This window comes from Phyllopteryx taeniolatus, chromosome 20, assembly GCF_024500385.1.
Source record: "Phyllopteryx taeniolatus isolate TA_2022b chromosome 20, UOR_Ptae_1.2, whole genome shotgun sequence".
NCBI classification, from domain to species: domain Eukaryota; kingdom Metazoa; phylum Chordata; class Actinopteri; order Syngnathiformes; family Syngnathidae; genus Phyllopteryx; species Phyllopteryx taeniolatus.
Window position 1 is genome coordinate 15,238,541 of NC_084521.1, and position 21,802 is coordinate 15,260,342.

The 21,802-nt window shown below is 44.4% G+C and overlaps 2 protein-coding genes across 3 annotated transcripts; both read right to left on the minus strand.

Annotated features, from left to right (window-relative positions):
* Nucleotides 1-3,025: 3,025 nt before the first annotated feature.
* Nucleotides 3,026-8,646, minus strand: spag6 (sperm associated antigen 6). 2 transcript variants are annotated; one of them, XM_061758973.1, is made up of 13 exons: nt 8,224-8,646; nt 7,495-8,029; nt 7,159-7,229; nt 6,994-7,089; nt 6,749-6,915; nt 5,880-6,063; nt 5,580-5,785; nt 4,957-5,130; nt 4,733-4,885; nt 4,442-4,633; nt 4,237-4,353; nt 4,005-4,150; nt 3,026-3,300 (listed from the first exon to the last, which is right to left on the minus strand). In XM_061758973.1, the coding sequence occupies exons 2-13, from the start codon at nt 7,638-7,640 to the stop codon at nt 3,237-3,239; spliced, it is 1,716 nt and encodes a 571-aa protein (XP_061614957.1). In that variant the 5' UTR covers nt 7,641-8,029; nt 8,224-8,646; the 3' UTR covers nt 3,026-3,236. The 2 variants fall into 2 exon arrangements, with proteins under 2 accessions (XP_061614957.1, XP_061614958.1); XM_061758974.1 differs by lacking the exon at nt 8,224-8,646 and having other exon boundaries at nt 7,497-7,617.
* Nucleotides 8,647-9,132: 486 nt separating this feature from the next.
* Nucleotides 9,133-20,933, minus strand: LOC133470564 (uncharacterized). Its single transcript, XM_061759048.1, has 19 exons — nt 20,633-20,933; nt 20,215-20,326; nt 19,066-19,129; nt 18,951-18,985; nt 17,813-17,873; nt 17,650-17,706; nt 17,523-17,576; nt 17,313-17,368; nt 16,649-16,841; nt 16,364-16,540; nt 14,057-14,183; nt 13,839-13,935; nt 13,645-13,700; nt 13,328-13,375; nt 12,671-12,782; nt 12,542-12,584; nt 11,819-11,917; nt 11,616-11,696; nt 9,133-9,974 (listed from the first exon to the last, which is right to left on the minus strand). Exons 1-19 carry the CDS (start codon nt 20,883-20,885, stop codon nt 9,681-9,683), a joined length of 2,019 nt encoding a protein of 672 aa, XP_061615032.1. The 5' UTR covers nt 20,886-20,933; the 3' UTR covers nt 9,133-9,680.
* Nucleotides 20,934-21,802: the final 869 nt, after the last annotated feature.

The window sequence follows — 21,802 nt, forward strand, 5'->3', positions numbered from 1 at the left end:
TAGGGTGTTTGCCATCTATTACAGCCCTGTATCCACGTCCTTCTCAATTCTGTGTACGTGTAGACTTCTTGTTCATGTTTTGAATTGTAAAACCATTCGAATGCTGTTGTTAAACCAACTAAAACAAGCTGTGTTGACATTTGAGATGGTGGTTAAGTCCTCGTCGTCCTTGCGATTGCCCCCCCCAACCCCCCACACCCCTCTGCTGGCCCTGCCTTTTGACCTGTGTGCATGGGTGAGGATGTGCTTCTTACAGGCAGCTTTGCCCTTCTCAGGAGGCCGTCAGCCATTTTCATCACATTGTCGTGTGGGCTCTTTTATTTCTCACACGGACTCCGATTTCCTTGCTTCCACACGTTTTATGCGGGAATGTGCGTATTCAATTTTAAGTTTTAAAAACCCTCCAATCGGCTTGTTCTCCATAAGGTTGTTGAAGAATCACCTTTTAGTCTGCTCTTGGCACTGGAGGCTTCCTTTTAAACACGGGTGGAGACAACGGTGCATGCTGGGAAACAGTTAATGTTTTGTAGTTTATGAATTGTGTCAACAGTGAGGTCAATGCCAGACTTCAGCAGAGTGCTGCTGCGCCTTCAAATGCATTTTTTTTTTTTTTTTTTTTTTTTTTGGGTCTATGCTTGTGAATGCTGTTCTCCAGCTGCCTCTGACAATTTGCCAAAAGTGTTTTTCAACAAACCAAGTGACATCATGTGACCTGTGTGTCTTGAATTGGCAGATCCTCACGGATGGCGAGAAGAAAGGAGACAACTCGTGTTACTGTAAAATTTTCAAATGATCCAAATAACTGAAGGTGAGGCAAGTGAGAGGCTGCAAATGTCCTTGACTTGGCTTCAAGATTGCACATTTTTGAGGAGTCCAAAACAAATTCAAGCGACTTTGCGCAGAAATTAAGAAAAGCAGGCCCAGCCCATACTCTGCTATTTGTCCAAACATTACGCGTGTATGTGATTGTGTGAATGTGATCGGTGCTGTCAATGGTCTGTGAAAGTTCAGTGGCATCATGCCCCCCCCCTAAAAAAACAAAAAAAAATGTTTATTGTTCTCAACATTTAGTGATGATGCAATCCGCATTCACTTCAACCAATTAAAGCACTTGTTCTGCTTGACTAAAACTGTGCAGTTTCTGTTATTCATGTTTATTTCGCCCACTTTGAACACATGAAACTAAACCTACAATATTAGTCTGGTGCATACTCATCATTCAGCCGATTTGTCTTCATCGGAGAACAAATACAAAAATCCATTCAAAAATGTATTTGGGACATTTAACATGTGACGATATTGGTAGGATATTTATTCTGTTTGTCAGAGTTCCACATGAAAACGGGGAAATACGGGACAGATATTAATGACTAAAATATGACTACGTCTTCAACATTCTGGAGAGCTGCTGCTATTTTGACCTCAAAATGCTCAATGGTGTTGGGCACAATTGATTTGTTATGTATATGTTCGTTTTGGGTTCCAGTGAATGCACGTGACTGCGTGATAAATAAAGAAACAAAAAAAGTGAACTGTAGCAGGGAAGCGTTACACAAACCGGTCCAAAGATCATCTTTTTGTAAATATACTCGCACTCTTACGCGCATTTTAAGTCAAAGAATAGTACGTGAAAGAAAAATGGCCTAATGTTTATGGCAAAAATTCATTTACAAAATGGATTGTGTTTTTTTCTTTTTTCTTTTTTTTTTTACCGCTATGTTTCGTCTGTCAAACAATAAGTAGCCTATAAGTAAGTGCACGCAGTGGATTCTGTATCATGTTGAATCGTGTTTTGGAATAATGAACGTCTTAAATGTGATTTTCGGCCGAAATGTCGAATGAAAATAAAATACATCACTCGCGCAAATCTTCTTTGTATGGTTAAACATGCAGTGCACGGTTTTAAATCCCGTGTAAGTGTCCTATTGATAAGATTGTTTTTTTTTCTACATGCTTGAAAATGATAAGACCAATTAAGTGGTAAATGCTATTTTTCCAGGTATCGAAAACAAAATTTGGGAGTTGTAAGCTACTGGTAATTCTAATAATGGAAAAGGGTGTTCAAGTTAGTGTAAGTGAGTTACAACATATTGTGACCAGCGTCACCTTGTTAATACTTTATATATATTGTATAAATCGACTTCATTGGAGCAAAATCTAAAAACAGCAACAATACTGACTTACTACTATATACTACTACGATACTATATATACTATACTTTTTCCGTAACAGTGTGAATCGTTAGTCATGAAGATAATTTTGCTCAGTTTGACTGCGATAGTGATGAAGAGGTTTTTTTATTGCTGCTGTAGATTGAAGTTGTGTATAAGTGCACTGCATCGTGGGCGTGTAATTTATGTTCCCTGAGACCAACATGAGTTCTAGTCAAAGTAATACTTGGATTTTAAACAAGTTCAATTTTTTAAAGACTGTAGCGCATTTTTTAAAATATAAAATCGATTGTCAAAATGGTTCACTGTAATCATGTTCTCATTTAACTTGGCCAAATCCGTCTAGAATTTCCATCCAGCCGTCCATTTTCTGTACCGCTTATCCTTGTGATTATCATTGTTATTGAACAAAAAGATATTATTCCATTTATTCTTATGATTATTATTCATTGCAGCCATCTAAGCTACATAAATACATAGTGAAGGGAGCCAACCGTCGTGGTTTCGCCGAGCACCTTTAAAGAGATGCTTGTGAATGGATGAGGATTTCCAAAAATCTTGTTTAAAGAGGAGGCGGAGATGCCAGCTGGTCGGCTGCGTGGGCCAAGGCGACAAAACAATGTGGGGAGCGAGCGTGGATCTGGACACGAGACAATCAACAAAGAGCAGCTCGCCATGTGCGCCGCAGCTGCTGCTGCTGCGCGCGCGCACGCGCCCACGCGCGCGCAGCGCCTCATAGCAGCTGAGCTGCAGTGAGGAGCCCCGGCCGCCAGGAGGCACTGCGTTGCTTGGTCGCAGTGCCGAAAAGCCGCACAACCTTTGCAACTCAGCAAACATTTCCAATGTTGTTCAGTTGATGTTGAGATTTTATTTGATGTTATGTGACATTTATCCTACTCTACAAGTATACATTCACAACATATTCTCATGTTCATGCAGTCTATTACATTTTTATGATAGTCTACATTGTTAATCATAATACATCCGGCGATATATTGACCATTTGAGGCACATTTGAAGCACTGTGCTTTCGCAGTAACGTTGCACGGGGATGCCGGCTGGTCTCAGGAGAGTTTAAAGTTCTCTAAGCGCTCCAACAACACCTCTGAGTAGCCCGGAGAGTAATACCTGCAACAGCAAACACAAAAAAAAAAAAAAATACATATTTTTTTTTTTTTTTTTTTTTTTTTACATATGCATGTGTGAATGTGTACACAGTATTTTGCCATCATTTCTCAATTCCTCAAGGTAAATCCTTGGGCGCGTGCACACATAGACGCCAGGTGGTGCTCAAGCACTTGCCATTTTGTTTTTGCTGCAGCCCTTTTTTTCTTTGGAAAAAAAAAAATTTAAAGTACCTTCTCTGTCATCTATTAGCCCAAACTATTTGCATATTCAGTGATGCCGCTTTGTACCGCGTTACTCTCCGAAACCGCCATTTTGAGTCGCGAACAAAGTAACGTGTTAACTTTCCCCTGGAAAGTAATTAGTCTACAAACCAACAATAGGTAGTTTTGCATCATCGACGTCTCTCACCAAATAGTCACTTGTAGCTGGCGATTTGACCAAAGAGGAGCCCAGATGTACAAAAGCATTTAACCAAGACCACTCCATTTTTCGTCGATTATAATAAAGCGACTGGGAAGTGATTATTTATTACACAATGCACAGTGACGCTGCACTAACATAAACGTGCAAAGAAATGCACAATTTCCCTGTCGCCACTCTTATTTTGATTTTCCTTCGTAAAAAGTGTATTTGATAGTTGTTACTTTTTTTTTTTGTTTAGTTGTTTTTTTTTTTTTTCAGACTCGCGTCTGAAGTGTGTGTACCTGACTATCTCCTCCGGGAAGCAGCTGTTGATGGAATTGATGTGTTCCTGCAGGACAGAGCCCGGCTCCGCCTGGATCTCTTGCACTTTCTTTAACCCTCCACTGGTCACGAACTGACGGCGAGCCTGACTGTCATGAGGTAACACCTTTGAGATGAGAGAAGCACAGGAATAAGATTCCAAAGTCACGGGCCGGAGTCATAGCTGGCTTTCTGTGGTTTTGGCCGACTCACCTTGCTGAACTGGCAGACAACATGTTTGATGATGTTGCTCGGCGCGTCGTAGAGGAGAGACTCCAGCGCCGGCAGGAAGGTACACTTCTGTAGGATCATCTTCAGAGCCTTCTTACTCTGAAGCAAAGGATTTTTGTGGAATCAAATCTTCAAACCGATAAGCAGAGCAGCAAAGCGTGGCATCATATCTTGTTTGAGAGCATACTTTGTTCTGCAGGTCCTCTGAGCTGTTGGCATCCATATAAAGTTGCAGCAACTTGGGCAGCAGGTTGGCGGTGGCGACAGCCTTGGCGTGCACCGGCGTGTGATGTCCTATCTGGCCTATGCACCAGGCTGTGACGGCCTTGATGTGATGTTGCGTCTCCTCCGAGAGACACAGAGCCAGCTGGAGCAAGCCCTGCGAGGCCGGCGGGAAAAACACACGACACATGACACGTGACACAGCCGCTCCGTGACTTGGATATCGGAGCCCGGCAAAAAAAAACAACACACATACTTGGGAGAGAATGACAGCCATGGCCAAGTTCTCACTGTGGGCCGCCACGTATCCCAGCATCATGATCCCGGGCAACCTTAGACTTCCACGGCACTCGCCGAGATAGGTGATCACTTCTGACGTGCCGCCGCAGTTGACGATGACCTGGGACAGCTGCAAAAAACAGCGACGCGTCGAGTCCGTGTACGTTTTTGCGCCGGTGCTCCAGTGCCTGTGCGCAGTACCTCAGGAGTATGTTTGACCACCTCTCTCATCAGAATGGTGACGTTATTTTTCACGCACTCGTCCGGATCTCTGAGGCACATCATGGCTGCCGGGAAGACGTCGGCCTCGATCACCATCTCCGCCAGGCACACCGAGTGTTTGCTAATCTGACCTAGAGCAGAGAATACCTGCCTCTGCGGAGAGAGAAAAAACCACAGTTGCGGCTTAATGAGCGAGGCGGCTGATACGCCTCGTTTGGGGCTTCCCGACTCAGGAAGAGAAGTCCCAACTGGTTGCCGTGACACAGCCTCTGACTTGAGTTGCTCACTGTCATAAAAACCCGGGACCACCGTTCGCGGTGGTCGATCCTTTCGAAGAAAACCGCCACAGACCCGACATGCACCGGAGATGGGACGGCTCGGAGCGAAGGTCCTTCGAGGTCCATAAAGTATACGCGCACATGGATCTAGAACGTGCACCTCCTTGAGCTGCCCTGGTGGTGTGCGACACTGTAAATATGCAGATCTCCGTGACGCCTCCTGTGCACGTCTTCAACGTCAACCTTCAACAAGAAGGTGTGCCCCCCAAAGCAACAGAACATTGTTAAGAATCGCATAAACTAGCATTCCTCCATGCTCCTCACCCTGAGTTTGGTGTCCGGGTTGAGGATCATCTGTGCCAAGTGTGCAATGGCGCCGGCTTCCACGACAATTTGGGCCAATTCCGGCGTGTGTTTGGAGATGTCGCTGAGCACCGAGGCTGCGGTGCGTTTGAGGGCAATCTCGGGCTCCAGGAGGCACAACACCAGCATGGGCACTGCGCCTGCATCCACAATGGACTGGGACAAGGCTAGGAGAGAAAAAAAATAAAATAAAAAATAAAAAATTCCAGATGCACAGATGGGAAATGTGGAAAATGTCTTAAAAGCACGTTCCTTCTTTACCGTCATTATGTCGCGCAATGAAGCCCAGAGCCAAGGCGGCGGCTTCCTTCACACCGGGGTCAAAGTCCTCCAGGCAGAGAACGAGCGCGTCCACACCGCCGCTGGCTACCACCGCCTGCGCCAGCTCAGGCGAGTGCTTGGACACCGCACGCAGCACGAACGCCGCCGCTTTCTTATACAATCTCTGCATCGAAAACAAGCTTTTTTTGTCGTTTCATAATACCGATAACAAATACATCTTTTCTGCAAACGGAACAACGTTTTACTGATTGGCTTTTTATTATCGTGCTTGTAGTAGTTTGCACTACGTCGAGGTGTGTTTTTTAATATTTGTGTTCAAAATAATAGAATGTGAACGAGTTCTCAAGCACAATAATGAACATACGTGCCTTTTTTGTTCCGTAACGGCGATCGAGTTGCGCTCGATTCTTCTGCTGCCTTCATCGTGCTTTGCTGAGTCAAAACTGAGGAGCATTTGTAAAAGTTGTACGTATCTTATCACATATTTTGCCGGTTTTCTCCGATCTTCTATCCGGCGAGCGTTAGATTCAATGATTATGTTATATATTTGTTTTTTTTATTGCTCTCAATTGCCTAACATTGTAGTAAGGTCTTTCTAACAATTAGGCGACTTGCAAATATTTTTCCTTTTAGGTTGTGGAAACCTTTTCAAATCAGGTCATGTGGAAAATGCTTGAATTTGACCTGCGCAAACATGTACGAATTGTGTAGCGAGGCGTCCGGAGGGCTGATCGGCACGACCTTTCGGGGTAGACGTTTGGTGTCCCTCAGGGTAGAGTTTGTGCAAAGCAGTGCATTTGAGAACACTACTCCAAGGACGAGCGGCGCACTCTTGTGAATGAACTCACATTCTGGATGGTGAGAGAGCGGATGAGCTGGGGCAGGATGTCCTCCTTCACCAAATTGTCGGCCAGGTCGGCGTTGTGGACCGCCAGGCGGCCCAGGGCCAAGGCCGCTTTCTGCTGGATGCCGGGAACCACATCCAGCATCAGGGGCCGGAGCATGGACATGACACCTGCAGGGGGGGGGACGGGCGTCGCAGACTCAGCCGCGGGATGGAGCCGCTCACATGTTGCAAAACGGGTCACCTTACCTGCTCTTTGGAGGATTTCGATGTTCTGGGGCCGGTCCGCCAGATCAGCCACCGTTTGCACGAACTGCATTCTTGATTTATTATACTGCTCAAAAACTGGGTGGCACACAGATTTATCTCACCAGGGTGAAAAAAAATATCAATCAATCAATCAACTGATCTCACCTTGGACGATCTGCCTTTGAGTCATTGCGTCAGCCGCCGATCGGGATGGTTTCAAGGCGAAGTCTTCGAACCTGTGCGCGGTGATGGAACACACGAGCGAGGTTGTTGAGGTCGCTTTTTATTTTGCGCTCAATTCTGCCTCGCGGTTTGAAAACGTGTGACGAAGCGCGACGCCGAAGCGCGACAAGTCCCGAGGTTGTTTACGTCACGACGCTCGGCATTTTGTGACAAAGAGTGAAGCGACCGCGCGTCACCGCAACGACTGCGTGTTTGTCAAGCGTGAGCGCAAACAATGTGTGCGCGTCTTTTGCCTCTTTAGTCTAACGAAGAACTCACACGAGACTCCAACGACTTTTCTTGAGGATCTTTTTGTTGTTGTTGTTGTTGTTGTTGTTGTTGTTGTTGTTTGTTGGGGCAGCCAGTTGACTTCGAGGTGAGCGCGCACATCCAAAAGTCGAGTGTTTGTTGTCCGGTGTTCCCATGGCAACACGAGGACGCCTCTTCAAAGGTCGTCTATTTGGACAAAAGTGGTCGCTCTCGCTCTGACCTGGCAACCTTGTATGACATTTGAACTTAAACCGCGTTTTTATTTTATTTTAATTTAATTTTGTGTGTGTTGGATTTTTGGGGTGAACACTATTTTATTTATAGTCTTAATGCAAGTTAATCCTATGGGTGCTCCCCCACGGTCAAAAAAAAATAAATAATAATAATAATAAAATAGGCATTAGCATTCAATTTCATAATTTGAGGCGCTTTGACTATATCAAATATGTAATTGCGTTTTCCTAATAGAAGCGTTTCCATTTGGTTTCTATTTACGGCGTAAACAGTGGAACGGAACTCGGTTTAGCATCCCTGGTAGTGATCCCTAAAAAAAAAAAAAGAGAGATTTTAGAGTTCGATTTTAAGAAACACACACAAAAAAAAAAAAAAAAAAAAAAACTTCGACATTTTATCTGAAATGACTTTACAGGACTTTTTTTTTTTTTGCTCTTGTAAGCCACGATGGCCTCAATCCAATTGCAGCAATAATATTTCTTTTTGAGCGCGTACATTTTGCACCTTTGTTGTGTTTGAAGGCGACACCTTGAGAAGAACACGCGTGCGCCCTCTACCGACGCCACTCCGATCCGCAGGCCCGCCACAGGATTTAAAACAAAAAAAAATCAAAAATAAATTAAGAAAAAATGCCCGCCAAAGAGCAAACGTCGTCGCCGAAACCACGTGGACACCAACCCACGGTACAGGGCGTGACATTTGCAACTTTCGACCATCAACCAAAAAACGATATAAAGACTCCACTCAACCAAGAATAACTCAACAATTGAATGTATTTTTTTTTGTGTGTGTGTGTAATTGTCATTTTAGAGCCAATCGCAACACGAATGCCGCAAGAAAAGACAACTGGACCTGAAGACGCAACAGTACCACACTCATGTTCTGCTCCTGCTCAATTTATGGCTTTAATTTTGCTCGGAAAACGTCAATCAAAGCGAGTTCGTCGTCCGTCGCTGCAATTCACCGTCATCGTGCAAGGCGGGAATCCGCGCGACAAAACCTTGCAAAATTCAAATTGACGTGTTGAGAGTCATCTCGAATTGTTATTCGTTTCCCTATATTGCTTTATTGCCAATAAAAAAAATTAAAAAATGACTTTAATAAATATTAACCCTTGCTTTTATTTTTCCATAACTCCCACGCAACTAAATAGCTCTCCAGAAATGCATTTTTAATTCATAGTATTATAGATTTTGTTTAAATTTGAATACATATATACATATATTTTTTTATATATCAAATCAATGCTTTTCTTTGATTGAAGTGACAAAACGAGTTATTTTTCAGTCCACGTCATCAATCGAAATATTTGAAGAAAATGCATGTAAAACAAACAAAAAAATATATATATATATATTTATATATATATATATGTTAAAAAACGCGACCAACAAGACAAAAGTAGGCCACAGCTTAAGTGTAAAAGTTTATTTAGATGTTTTATACTGTGCAACAGTAACAATACAATAAGTTGTCCATACAATCGAGCCAATCAACAGAAAACACGGGAGACGTGACGTCATTGAGCGTGAAACCAGCGTGTTTGGCATTACTGTATTTTTCTATGGACACGCAGCTTGTAGAAAACGCTTGCAATATGTCAATTGTCCTCGGACAAACAAAACAACGAAATGAGACGTCTGCTCCGGAGGATAAAAAAAAACAAAAAACAAAAAGAGCACAAAAGTGAAAATCTTCGCGCGCCAGAAGCGAAACGCGTTTCGTTTGTGGGAATGGGTCAAAACAAATGATGTACATAACAAAATACAGCCATATTTATGGGTTTGATTTTTAAATGCTTGACTTTCTTGAATATTTGAGAGTAACTTTTCTTTCGAAATGCCTTCAGTGCGCTCCACAAATGACACGCAAATCAATCATAAAACGTCAGAACGGAGACAGAAACAAAAGAACGACGGCGCTATGTTGCCATGGTAACGGCGTCGGCGTCGGCGTCGGCGTCATCCGGACGAGGTGGCCGAGCCGATCTTCCGGGGCTGGGCGAAGGTCGAAGGGGCCTGCGCCGCCGGGGTCCCGTTGACGTTGGCGGCGGGGCCGCGGGGGGGGCGCAGCGCCGGGTCGCCCGGGCTCGGCAAGGACGACGACGTGGACGCGGACGCGGACCTGGACGGGGCTCCCGCGGGACTCCCGGCTTTGTCGCTGGCCGAGTCGCTCTCCGGTCCGCACCGGTCGGGGCTCACCTTCAGCTTCTTGCAGCTCGGCCGGACTCGGTACTGGAGCGGCAGCGGGCCCGTCTGTGGACGTCCCCGGGATGACGTCAGAGCCGAAATAAATGCGAAACCAATCAGGATAATCAATCAACGATACAATAATCATCGGCCGGTTTGACTCGGGCAACCAAAATATGCATCATCAGCAACAATAACACAAGATACAGAAATTATTTGTGGAACATTTGACCACATTAGAAAATACGAAATAATATCAATTCAGTATGTGACAATGAAAATTAAATGAAATATTTTTGGGAAATTAAAAAAAAAAAAAAGGAATTTGATCATGTACAACGGTTGGTTGCACGCGATTACAATGTGATCATTTGCCCCTCTTCTTGATTATTATTATTATAACTATAATTACATGAATGAATTATTATTCATGTTGTTTGATGTTAATTATGTTTAACACATTTTTAATCATCCGGAAAATTCAAGGGACTTTAATTTCAGTGCAGAATATATTTTGACTGACACGATTAATATGAAATATGCTGCAAGTGCTATCATGCAACCCAAATGAAAACATTACAATGTCCTCTTTGAGAAATCGAATTTGAATGTTATTATTTTTAGAAATTACTCCACTTCAGGGTTAAACTTAGTATGACACAATTATTCGAAATCAGCTGCTTTGGAACTATACTGTTACAAAAGAATCATTTTATCACCAACTAAAACACCAGAATAATTTCCAGTTACATTTTTTTTTTTTAATTCCCTATAAAAAAAATATATATATATTTTTTTTTTAAATAGTACAAATAAAGAGATTAATGTTTTTTTTTTTCCTCAGGGTGAATGTCCTTGACATTAATTCTAATCCGCTTCTTTTTAAACGCAGAATTTAAAACCATATATACAAAACCATATTATCGCAAACTAAAATAATAATAATAATACAATTTAAAAAACTACAGAAAAACAAAATAACAGTCGAAGTTACTTTTAAATGTTTCCCTCATATATATTTACTTATTTTGAAACAAAAAAAATAACAGTTGCATTTACTTGTAAATGTTTTCTTTCTATATATTTACTTATTTTAATAGGTGGGAAGGGGTTTTGCTCCCTATTAATATTTTTGCTTCCTGACCTCCGACACAATTGCATTTGTACACACACAGATATATAAAATTGTGTGTGTGTGTGTGTCTCGCTTTAGATAAATAACTATAAAATGGACAAATGCAAGAGAATTATATAACAAATTTACACACCAGAAAAATCCTGGGTTTTAAGTGACATGGAAGATATGTATTTTTCATTCCTACAAAATGAAATGGTGCTTTCCACATTTATTGCAATTAGCATCTTTACAAAATATTAAACAGCTCTAGGATCATTGCAAGCCGACACCAGAAAAATCTTATATAAAATATCCAGTTGAAGTAAAATTTTAAATGTTTTTTTTTTATTATTATTATTATTATTATTATTATTCCTGAAACACAAGATTAAAAACATCACTTGTTCCCCCCCCCCCCCCCTACTGTCTTAAATTTACAGTTGATCCAATTGTGACTTTACAAATGGCCAGCAAATAAATCAATGACTTTTTTTTTATATATATATATATATATATATATAATTCCATAATTCCATTTAGATATGACAAAAAAAGAAACTACAAATCCAAATTGGCTGAATTTGCCTCACCCTTCTCCAAGTGTAGATATACGCTATGTCCATTAACGTGTAGTAATCTTTCAGCGGTTCATCTTCATACATGACTTCTACCTATAGACATAAACACAAGCAAAACAAATAAATAAATGTATATATATATATATATATAAAAAGCTAGTCATATTTCTTGTTTAAGGCCTAAAGTAAATGAAAAAAAAAAAAAAAAAAAAAACCTGGTAAGTGTTGGGGATGTCCATTTTGCTGCGTAGGAACTTCCTCAGATGCATGATGGTCATCGCTGCCGGACACTGCAGGTACCTTTTGTTGGCCGTCTGTGTGCAAGAATTATACGTACAATCACTCTCCCATGCGATTGGCTGTGGCCACGTGCCATTCTGCCACAGTCGTCTCAAACGTGACATATTCTTCCAAATATGACCTTAAAGTGCAAAGGTGAGACTCGTAGTTAGACTTCCGAACACGTAAAAGAACATTTTTATAATTCTGATGGAAACATTCATTTATCTGCTTTGTCATAAAGCGGGTAGTGTCTAAATTGTGGACATTTGTCGTTAGGTCAGCATGGGCGTGTTTAGTGGTTTTCCACATGCTTTACAAATATAATGCAAAAAAAAAAAAAAAAAAAAAAATTATAATATATTTACATTTCATCATTTCTTCTTATCAGTTTATTTGTAATTCTAAAATAATGATGTTTGTTTTTTTTTGTTTTTTTTTTAGTGGTCCTGTTGATGCATTCACTCAAAATGGAAGAATGATATTTTAACACTACCATTCCATTTTCAACAGGGGCAACTTGTAATTGTGACCAACCACATTTCCAAAGTGATCCAGCCAAAACCGCTTACGACGTATTTATATCGGAAAGAGAATTAGCAATCACCTTCAAAAAGGATTTCACTGCAAAGCGAGAAACAGAAGAACGATGCACAAACCTGATCTTTGCTTGAATGCTTGTCATCGAGTCCACCCGCCAGCCTGCACGCACAGAGTAAAAATGCACACATCGCCCAATCGTCGTCCACCGTCGCATCGGCGACTTTTGTTTTTAAGATGAACCTTACCCGGCACTCTGGTCGAAGAACTCAATAGAGAGGCTGATGATCTCGTCGTCGGTGATGATTCGCTTGTCCTCGTCTGCCACCTGGCCTCGGTCTTCATTGGAGCCGTTTGAAGCTGCCGCAGGAAATCGCAATTAGTACTTTTCATTTGATTCGGGAGCCCGAAAATGGAATTGTTCGATTGTGGTGAAGAAGTTTAGCGAGTTTTTTCGTCTTCAAACTTTGCGGACGCGTACGCCCGACAATAAAAGTGAGGTACAGGGATGGCAAAGAAAAAAATATATATATATATATAGATATATATATATGCGTTTAAAAAGGACTTCATTTGATTGTGTACATGAGTTGCACGTGATTCAAATGTGATTCAAAGCGAGCGCGCCATTTTAACCACATTTGAATCCTGTTTGAATGAAGTCCTTGGAAAGGACCGTTCCCAGCGCACACTGCAAAAATAAGCACCAAATGCGATCATGTCAATTGGTTACAATAAAATAATACAATAAAAAATTGGCTAAACTGATGGAATTTTCCATTCTTCTTGTCAAAAAGTAAGCAAAGATGTTAGTGTAACATATTTGAATCAGGAGCAACCGATCTTCGGATACATTCAAACGCTACTTAACTTGTTTCGGTGGATTTTCATCTGAAGTGTTTTACCTTCGACAGGATGCTCGGCATAAAAGTCTCTTCTCCTCTTCATTTCACCTGTCCGAGGGAGGAGGCGTCATCAAGCGTTTGTTCGCACGACTCACAAATCAACATGGCCGCAACGTCGTTGCGATGGCCGAACAATTCGAAACGCTCGCCTACTTTTAAGGCCAATTCAGATTGGGGCTCTCTCTTAAAAATCACTCAATCCACTTGCAGCACATTTAATAGCATATGAAGAGAAACTAATAGAATTTTTTTTTTTTTTTTTTTTAAAAAGCAAAATATAGAACCCAAAATACATCAGTCCAATATCACGTTCTTACTTTTAAAGAGGCCTGGGACCAGTTTGTAAACGATGTCCTGCAGGGTTTTGTCTGACCTGCACACAGGAAGTCAACATGTTGAGTTTCACTTGGCTTTGCAGGGAAAATGAAAAAGCAGATTGGAAGAAGGCGAAGACGCGACACGATCGAACCCCCCCCCCAAAAAACTGTTTGCGAAGAAGAGGCTTTCTCACCTAATGTTGAGCAGAGGTTTGGTTTTGTGCACTTGCACGTCGCAGATGGGACAATATTTGCTGGTTTCGAGGTAACGGACGATGCACATTTTGCAAACTGCAAGACACACACACACACACATACAAGAAAAAAAAAAATTCTTTCTTAGCTTCCGATGCAAAAAAAAAAAAAAAAAAAGGAGTCACGTGAACGGTGTACGTGCATGCGCGCCGCTCACATGAGTGCAGACATTCGATGATGGTGGTGGCGTCGATGAAGTAACCCCCGCACAGGACGCACATGAGGTGAGGGTTGAGCTCGCTGATCTTGATCCTGGTCGTCCGATGCATGATGAGCGAAAGGAGCTGGTGGCATCGAGGAAAGAAGAAGGAGGAGGAGAAGAGGAGTCAGGGCGCCATTTGGAAGAAGGCTGCAAGCCTGTTTGCTTAACTTGTGTTAAAGCAACATCATCTTTTATGCTAATTTGATCAGAAACGTCATAAATCTTCCCCGCAAAGGCTTCGGCGCGTCACGCAATATTTTTGGAAGGATGTAAGGACAAGGGGGGGAAGGGGGGGGGGGGGGGTCACGTGTGACGTGAGTTTAAAAAAAAAATTAAAAAAAAGCTTGCCGGAAGTGTACAGATTTAAAAATGAGATAGAATCAAATCAACGAAATGGAAGAACAATTTTTAGGCAAATTGATTTTTTTTTTTTTCCCAAAGCGATCGGAACTTTTTTTTTTTTTTAATGCAATGAAATACGGAGCGGGAAAGGGGGGCGCTTCCCACGTCAGGTGTGTGTGTGTGGCGGGGGGGGGGGGGGGGGTCTGTGTGTTTCTATGGCAACCACTTTTCTCGCGTGGGCGCAAAAACAAGGTAGGACATTCTTGTAAAAAAAAAATAATAAAAAATAAAATAAGAGTTGTATATGCGTGATAGGAGGATGAAAGAGGAGCGCGGGGCTCCCTCCCCACGCACGCACGCACGCACGCGCAGCGGCTGCCATTTTGTGCAGGAAAGGGGAAAAAAACCAATAATCATCATTTTGAAATGAACCCGCGTTTGACGCAAAAAGTGGACCACGCGAGTTTTCGCGTCATCTTTACGAAGACCTCCAAACAACACCAAGCGCATTGGTTTTTTTTTTTGTTTGTTTGTTTTTTACTGCGCTCATTACCCAAATTAAATTGTATTTTAGCATGACGTAGGCGGTACTGTCCAATCCAGAAGGCTCCGAGGAACTTTCGTATTTGAGCACTTTGTCAAATCGCGACGCATTCCGCACGAGGAAGAACACGAAGGACGTGGATTATTGCAACAAACATGAACCCAAAAAGCCTGTTTGGCAACCAACGGAGCGGTTTTGGGCAACGTTTGCCATTTTTGGGCACAAAAGGCAACCAACGGATGCGGACCGTATTTGTCTAAAAGCAAAATGCGTTGACAAGTGATTTCTCAAATGTCACGCGTGGAATTTTTGGGGAGTGAACGCAACGAATAAAGAAGATTGAGCGTAGATGATTTCTTTTTTTCCTTCCGAACTCGTCCAAAAAAAAAAAAAAAAGAAAGAAGAGATAAAACCACAAAAATCAAGGATCGAGAGCAAAAAAAAAAAAAAAATGCCGCAGCATTGAAGCAAACACAACTGCTGTTCCGATCCATTAGGAATATAAAAGTTGCGAGCCCACCAAGTGCGTGGCAGCCTCCGCGACAACAAACATTACCTTTCGTGGGTCTCGGAGACACGCGAACACGCAAATGGGACTTTTTGCAATCACACGGAAGAGCAGCAAACGAGCCGCGAGTCGCACAACTCCGGATGGAATTAACACACACGAGCAGCCTTGTCGCTTTATTTAAAAAAAATAATAATCATCATTTTTAAAAAATGCAAAGATAAATCGGCCAATCGGTAGGTGACGCGCATGTCGCGTGGTGTCGAGGAACCCGAAAGCAGCTGGTTCCGAACCGTCCGAAGCTCCACACGGAACGGACCGTGCACCCTTGCGTTCGCCGGGGGAGTCGTCCGAAGTTAAGTTCGTAACTCTCAAAATATGTCGCAAACGCGCACGGACGCGATCGCGTCGCGTGCATCGACGCCCCGACGTGACGATTCTATAAAATGAGGCGGCTCCGAGCGAACGCGGCTGCTGGGAAGCCTCCGGACGTCTCGGTCGTGCTAACGTCGCCGCCGAGTCCGCGGCGCTTCGCCCGCCGGCCGCCACACTCGTCCGACCCAAAAAGCCCACAAAACAATCCCGATCCGCCATCCGGCCGCACGGACGCCAAGCTCAGCGACCCAGCGAGGAAGCCTGCGTGTGCGCGGGGCTTCGACGGGCTCCAAGCCCGAGCTGGGAACCTCTTCGCACGGGCACATCCAGCACAGAGCGCGCGCGCACACACACACACACACACGCGCGGAACTCCACGTCGGGGCGAAAGCTCAACATCCGCGGAGCTCGGGGTGGAAGAGGCACACAAAGACCCCCGGCGGAACCGCAGCGGGTGCCGCCTCGAGGCGGAGGCGATGCCGGGAGCACGTACCTGTGTGCCGGGCTCGGCTGGCTGCGGCTGGGGGGGGGGGGGGGGGGGCGGGGGTTGGGGGGCGGCGGGGGCGGGGGGCGGTGGGTGGTGGGGGGCGGACAGACAATGAAAGTTGGGAGGCGAATCAGCAGCGAATGAATCGGAGCCCAGCCGCCATCTTGAAGCAGGCTGCAGACGCTGTCAGTGGCCGAGGCGAGCGCATTTCACACGGGAGACGCCGACGCCGCCGACGCCTTCCGTGGGCGCCCGTGGCACTTTGCGAGCGTGTGCGATCGGCGCTGGCACCGCGGCCCAAAGTCCTCCGGCGTCGGCTCGCTCCGCTCCGACACAAGTTTGCCTCCAAAATCCCCACTTGGCCCCCCTCCTCCTGAGTGGCGAGCGGCGTGTGCGCGGTGCGTGCGCGCGCTCCGTGGAAACTGACACCGTCCCCAAAATGGCTTGCACTCGGACCGCCCCGCTTGCCTCACGTGATCCCCGGCTTAAGGGAGCGCGCCAATTACTGTCGGCGGCTTCTTTTTCTTTTTCTTTTTTTCTCTCCATCCAAATACGCAAAAATTATTTAAAACAAAAAACAAAACAACGAGTTTGTGTGTTATTGAAGCCCCGCATGACACTTTGAAGGCTGTTTCAAACGTTTGCGTTTTTCCTGACATACTTGCCCAAACATTTTGAACGTTACGCAAGATGAACCTGGTGATCCACTTTACTCCTCAGTGGATTGTGGTTTTTGTTTGTTTGTTTGTTTGTTCGGTTCGATATCCTCCACAAATCCACGCTGGTCACACTTCTCCCCACGCCGCCATTGTTTCGCGTTTCCCATAGCACAAATCCGCATGAAACCACACAAAGACACGTCACGATGCTTGCTTTTATTTCCTAAAACAAAAACACGCACGATCTGACCAAACGGGGCTGAAAACCGCAAACACTTGATCATCATCCTCATCACATCTGACTGGCTTTCTCCGCGCTCTTGGCGGCGTCCTTCAGCTTGCCAACCATGTCCTGGCAAAAAAAAAAAAACATCATCATCATAATAATAATAACACGCATGCATCGCTTTAAATGTGAAAGATTTACGAGAGAAGCGCTGCAACTCCAATTTACTACAACAAGTGAAGCGGTTTAAGGTGGACTGTTTGGTTCTTTCGCTGCCTACCTGTAACTGCTCCACGGTGCAGGTGAAGCGGAGATCCTCGCGACGACCTTTATTCTAACACACACACACAAACATGACGTCACTCACGTCAAAATAAGCACAACACATTAGATGGGAGTTTTTTTACCTCGGTGTTGAGGGATAATAAGTAGAAAGGCTCGTTGACCTTATCGACCTGTCCATTCTGCCGTGGACACACACAAAAAAGCGTCACAATATATTTCAAATATACAGCTATGTATTTCAAATTGTTTTTATGGAACGATGAGCCAACGTAGGTCGTCGTGCACCTTCACGTGATATTGGAGGCGCCATGACACGTCGGTAATGTGAGCTGCTTGCCTTCCAATGCTGCGGAAATATACAAATAATAATAATATGATGATGATGATGATGATGATGATGACGCACTTCTACAGCCATCACAGTCCCCATTTGCATTATTGATCAATACTTGTATTCTTGTTGACTGATGGCACCTATTGACATTATTAAATAGACTTTAATAGGGGGGGGGGGGGGGGGGGGGGGGGAGAAACGAGGATGATAGAACATAAAAGAAAATTTGGAAACAAATTCCCTCATCATTTGAATAAAAACTAAGAAAAACGGGGAAAAATTACAAGACAGCTCCAGCGGGAGGGAAAAGTGCCGTGTCAATTTCCGCATGAATTAGCTCGTAAAATGCGGTCTGATCTTCATCGACGTCACAACAACAAGCAAAGTCTGCTTGAACTGATACCACGCAAAATAACCATCTTTTCCTATTGGTATTGAAAATAACGTACACATTCACAGGACCGCGAGGGGAAAGTAAGTGAACCTCGAGGCGACGAATTCTCCAACAACTAATCAGAAAAAAAAAAAAAAGAGCACTTTGATGTTCATGGTATGGGCGTGCTTTGCTCCCTCAGGGCCTGGACAGCTTGCTATCGTCGATGGGAAAACGAGTTCACAAGTTGGTCAAGATATTTTGCAGGCAAACTGGAGGCCATCTGTCCAACTGGTGTTGCAATGGACAGTGATCCAAAAAAACCACAGAAGCAAATCAACAACAGAATGGCTTCAGAAGAAGAAGATCCGTGTTGTGGAGTGGCCAAGACAAAGTCCTGACCTAAACCCGACTGAGATGCCGTGGCATTACCTCGAGAGATCTTTTCGCACCAGACATCCCAAGAATCTGCAACAACAGATTCATCCCGATTGTTGTGTACGTCTGATCTGCAACTACGGGAAAGCACCGAAGCAATCGTTTGCTCTCTCCCCCCCCGCCCCCCGCCAATGGCGTCCTGCGATGAGCTGGCGACTGGTCCGGGGCGTACCGCGCCTCTCGCCCGACGCCGGCTGGGATAAGATGGCGCTCACCTCTGACCCTAATGGGGATAAGCGGTATCATCAAAGGGATGGGTGGACCTTCCCGTGGCTTACCTCGCTAGCAAACGCTCTAACTCCTTGTGGTGTTTCTGTGAAGAAAAAAGCAACAATAAAATAAAGGTTATTCGAGGCGATGATGACAAAACGGTGTTTGCGTCGTGCTCGTCACCTGATAGCAGCTATAGAATATTTGTATTCTTTCTGAACTGAATGACAGCTCCTCAAGGCAGGCGCTACAGGGGATGGGGGAGCGACATTGGAAAACAGTTTATTGACACAGAATGCAAATAAATTCAATTGCATGTATCCGCAGACACACACACCCCCAAGACACGCACCCTCCTGTCCTTGTCCTGTTCTCTCTTGTCCTGTCCTTGTCCTGCGGCACTACAGCCCCATGCAACACTCATATTTAATCTTTCATTGTTGGAGATAATGCAATGATTTACTTCTCTCGTCCTGTTTACAATTAGTGCTGTGTCTTTTGTCTTTGTTTCGCTCTCCCTTCGAGAAACTTCGCCCTGTTCGACTGAACAGTGGATACTTAAAAACTGCTCGGTGGCACAAGTAAAACTGTTCCGCCATGAAAGGGATACCGATTTTCCATTCTTTCCATGCTTGACCTAACAGACACCAAAAAATAAATAAACACAACTATGACCAAAGGAGTTGAAGGGAAGCTGCAGCGGATATAAGAAGTCTACACACCCCTGTTCAAATGGCAGGATTTTGGGATATAATAAAAATGAGACCAAGATAAATCATCTGATAACTTTTCCCACTATACGATAAGCAGTACAACACAATTCAAGAAAAAATAAGAGTGTGGAAGAAAAAATTAAACTGAGATAATGGGGTTGCACAAGTCCACACACCCGCTTATAAATGTGTTCGGAATTAAGCAATCACATTCAAACTCATGTTAAACAGGGTCAGGACACAGCTGCCACCATTTGAAGCGCTTCTGATGAGCCCCAAATCAATTAAGGTGGAATCATATGTCAAATTCTGAGCAAGGACTCAAATATCAAAACATTGGGTGGAATTGATGACGCAGCGGGTCATTTTTATTTGTACTTTTTGTTTAAATATTGGTGAATCAAGAAAAATGGGCTGCAGCAAAAGGGTCGCTGCTTTCATCCAGGGCAAAAGGGCAGGTGCTTGAGCACCACTTGGGGTTTGTGTGCGCGCGTGCCTGCACACAACACAAATGAAAACAGCTTCCCAGAATGATTTGCATACGAAATCAAGTCCCCCCCCCCATATTCATGGCATGAATTGATCTGCTCTCATATGAGCCATCCCGCGTACTGTTTACCTTATCGTGGACTCATCCGCGTTTTGCCTGACCGCTTCCAGGATGAATGTGGTGGTCGCAGCGTGCATCCGCTTCAGCAGGACCCGCTCGACCTGCTTCACTTCGGGCTCGTCTGGAGAGGGGCACAAACCAGAAGTCGAGAGGTGACGTCGACGACGACAGACGAGTACGCGGCATTCGCGCGGGTCGGAGCTCGTCTCGTACTGATCGACGTCGAGAATGGAAATCAATCAGGATTTGCATGTGAATGGAAACCTCAGCTGCATCACCCAAATGGCGGGGAGGGGATGGGGATGGGGATGGGGAGGCGGTGCTTTGTGTGGATTGAAAACATTTTGCCAACAGCGACAAAAATGGATGGTAGCTGCTTCGGACTAATGGCGACCGAGCCGGACTACCGAATTGTGGCTGTTCGCACCTACTTCCGGGTTTGAGGAGCGTGAATGCAGATTCCGCACACATCGTAACGTGACCGAGAGCAACAAGAAGTGAGCAAGAAGCGGCGGGGCACAAAGGGGGTCTCGCAGCTCACCCGGCAACCCCGCGTCCCGGCCGGAGGAGAGCAGAGAGCGGAAGCAGGCGTCCACCAGCGCCGGGAAGGCGGCGTGGTCCGCGGCGGACGGTTCGCCGAGGGACCGGAGCCCTCTCTGCACGGAAGACGACAACTCCATTTTGCGAGAGGGCGGGGCCACCGGGACATGTGACCGATCAGCTGACAGAAGGGGCGGGGTGGGGGGGAGGCGATCACATGCGGGGGGGGAATGTGGAACTTGAATGCGAAACAAAACTACGACAATAGTTGACTTGAGGGTTTGAATCTCAGCCTCATTGGGGAGAAGCGCCAAAGAAAATGGGAGCCTGTCGTCTTTGCAACGCCCCCCCCCCCCCCAAAAAAAAAACAGCAACATATGCAGTACGTACCCTACGGAAGCGTATTGCACTCACTTGGATTAAAAAAAAAAAAAAAAAAAAACTCCTGTTGTGCTGACTCATTTTTTCAGGGCTCTGGGTTTTTTTTTCTGACTAATTATTTTTCTCGGTTTACGGTCTAATTTCCCCTCTTTTTCTGACTATTTTCTTCCCCCGTTTTTCTGAGTCATTTTTTTAGAGTTTTTTTTTTTTTTTTAAATATTTATTTGTTTTTCTGACTAATTATTTTTCACGGTTTTCGGTCTAATTTCCCCCTTTTTTTCTGACAATTTTCTCCCCCCACCTGTTTTTTTCTGACTAAATTTGTCTGAGTTCCGCATATACAAACAAGCAAAATACACTTTATTAAGTACCCCTGCTATGCAATAGAACAACTCTTGATTATAAATGCCCTTTCATTTGGAAGTAGCCTACGTATTGTAGTTGTAAAATAATAATCCAATGAGGAGGTCTTTGATTTCTTGTTCAGACAAATGTTTTTTATTTTTTTTTTATTTTTTTGTGTGTGTCTGAAGCTCCACACGGAACGGACCCTTGCACCCTTGCGTTCGCCGGCGAGTCGTCCGAGTTACGTTCGTCACTCCCAAAAGATGTCAGAAACACGCACACACGTGATCACGTCGCGTCGCGTGCATAACGCGCCCATCAGATCGGAAAC

Coding starts and splice junctions, on each gene's coding strand:
- LOC133470564 (XM_061759048.1), bottom strand. CDS start 20,885: ATGGAGTTGTCGTCTTCCGTGCAGAGAGGGCTCCGGTCCCTCGGCGAA. Junction 17,577..17,649: donor TATTATCCCTCAACACCGAG/GTAAAAAAACTC, acceptor TGTGTGTGTTAG/AATAAAGGTCGTCGCGAGGA. Junction 16,541..16,648: donor CCGGAGGACTTTGGGCCGCG/GTGCCAGCGCCG, acceptor GGCCACTGACAG/CGTCTGCAGCCTGCTTCAAG.
- spag6 (XM_061758973.1), bottom strand. CDS start 7,640: ATGGGAACACCGGACAACAAACACTCGACTTTTGGATGTGCGCGCTCA. Junction 6,064..6,748: donor GCTCTCTCACCATCCAGAAT/GTGAGTTCATTC, acceptor TTTTCGATGCAG/AGATTGTATAAGAAAGCGGC. Junction 4,634..4,732: donor TGGCTGTCATTCTCTCCCAA/GTATGTGTGTTG, acceptor CCGGCCTCGCAG/GGCTTGCTCCAGCTGGCTCT.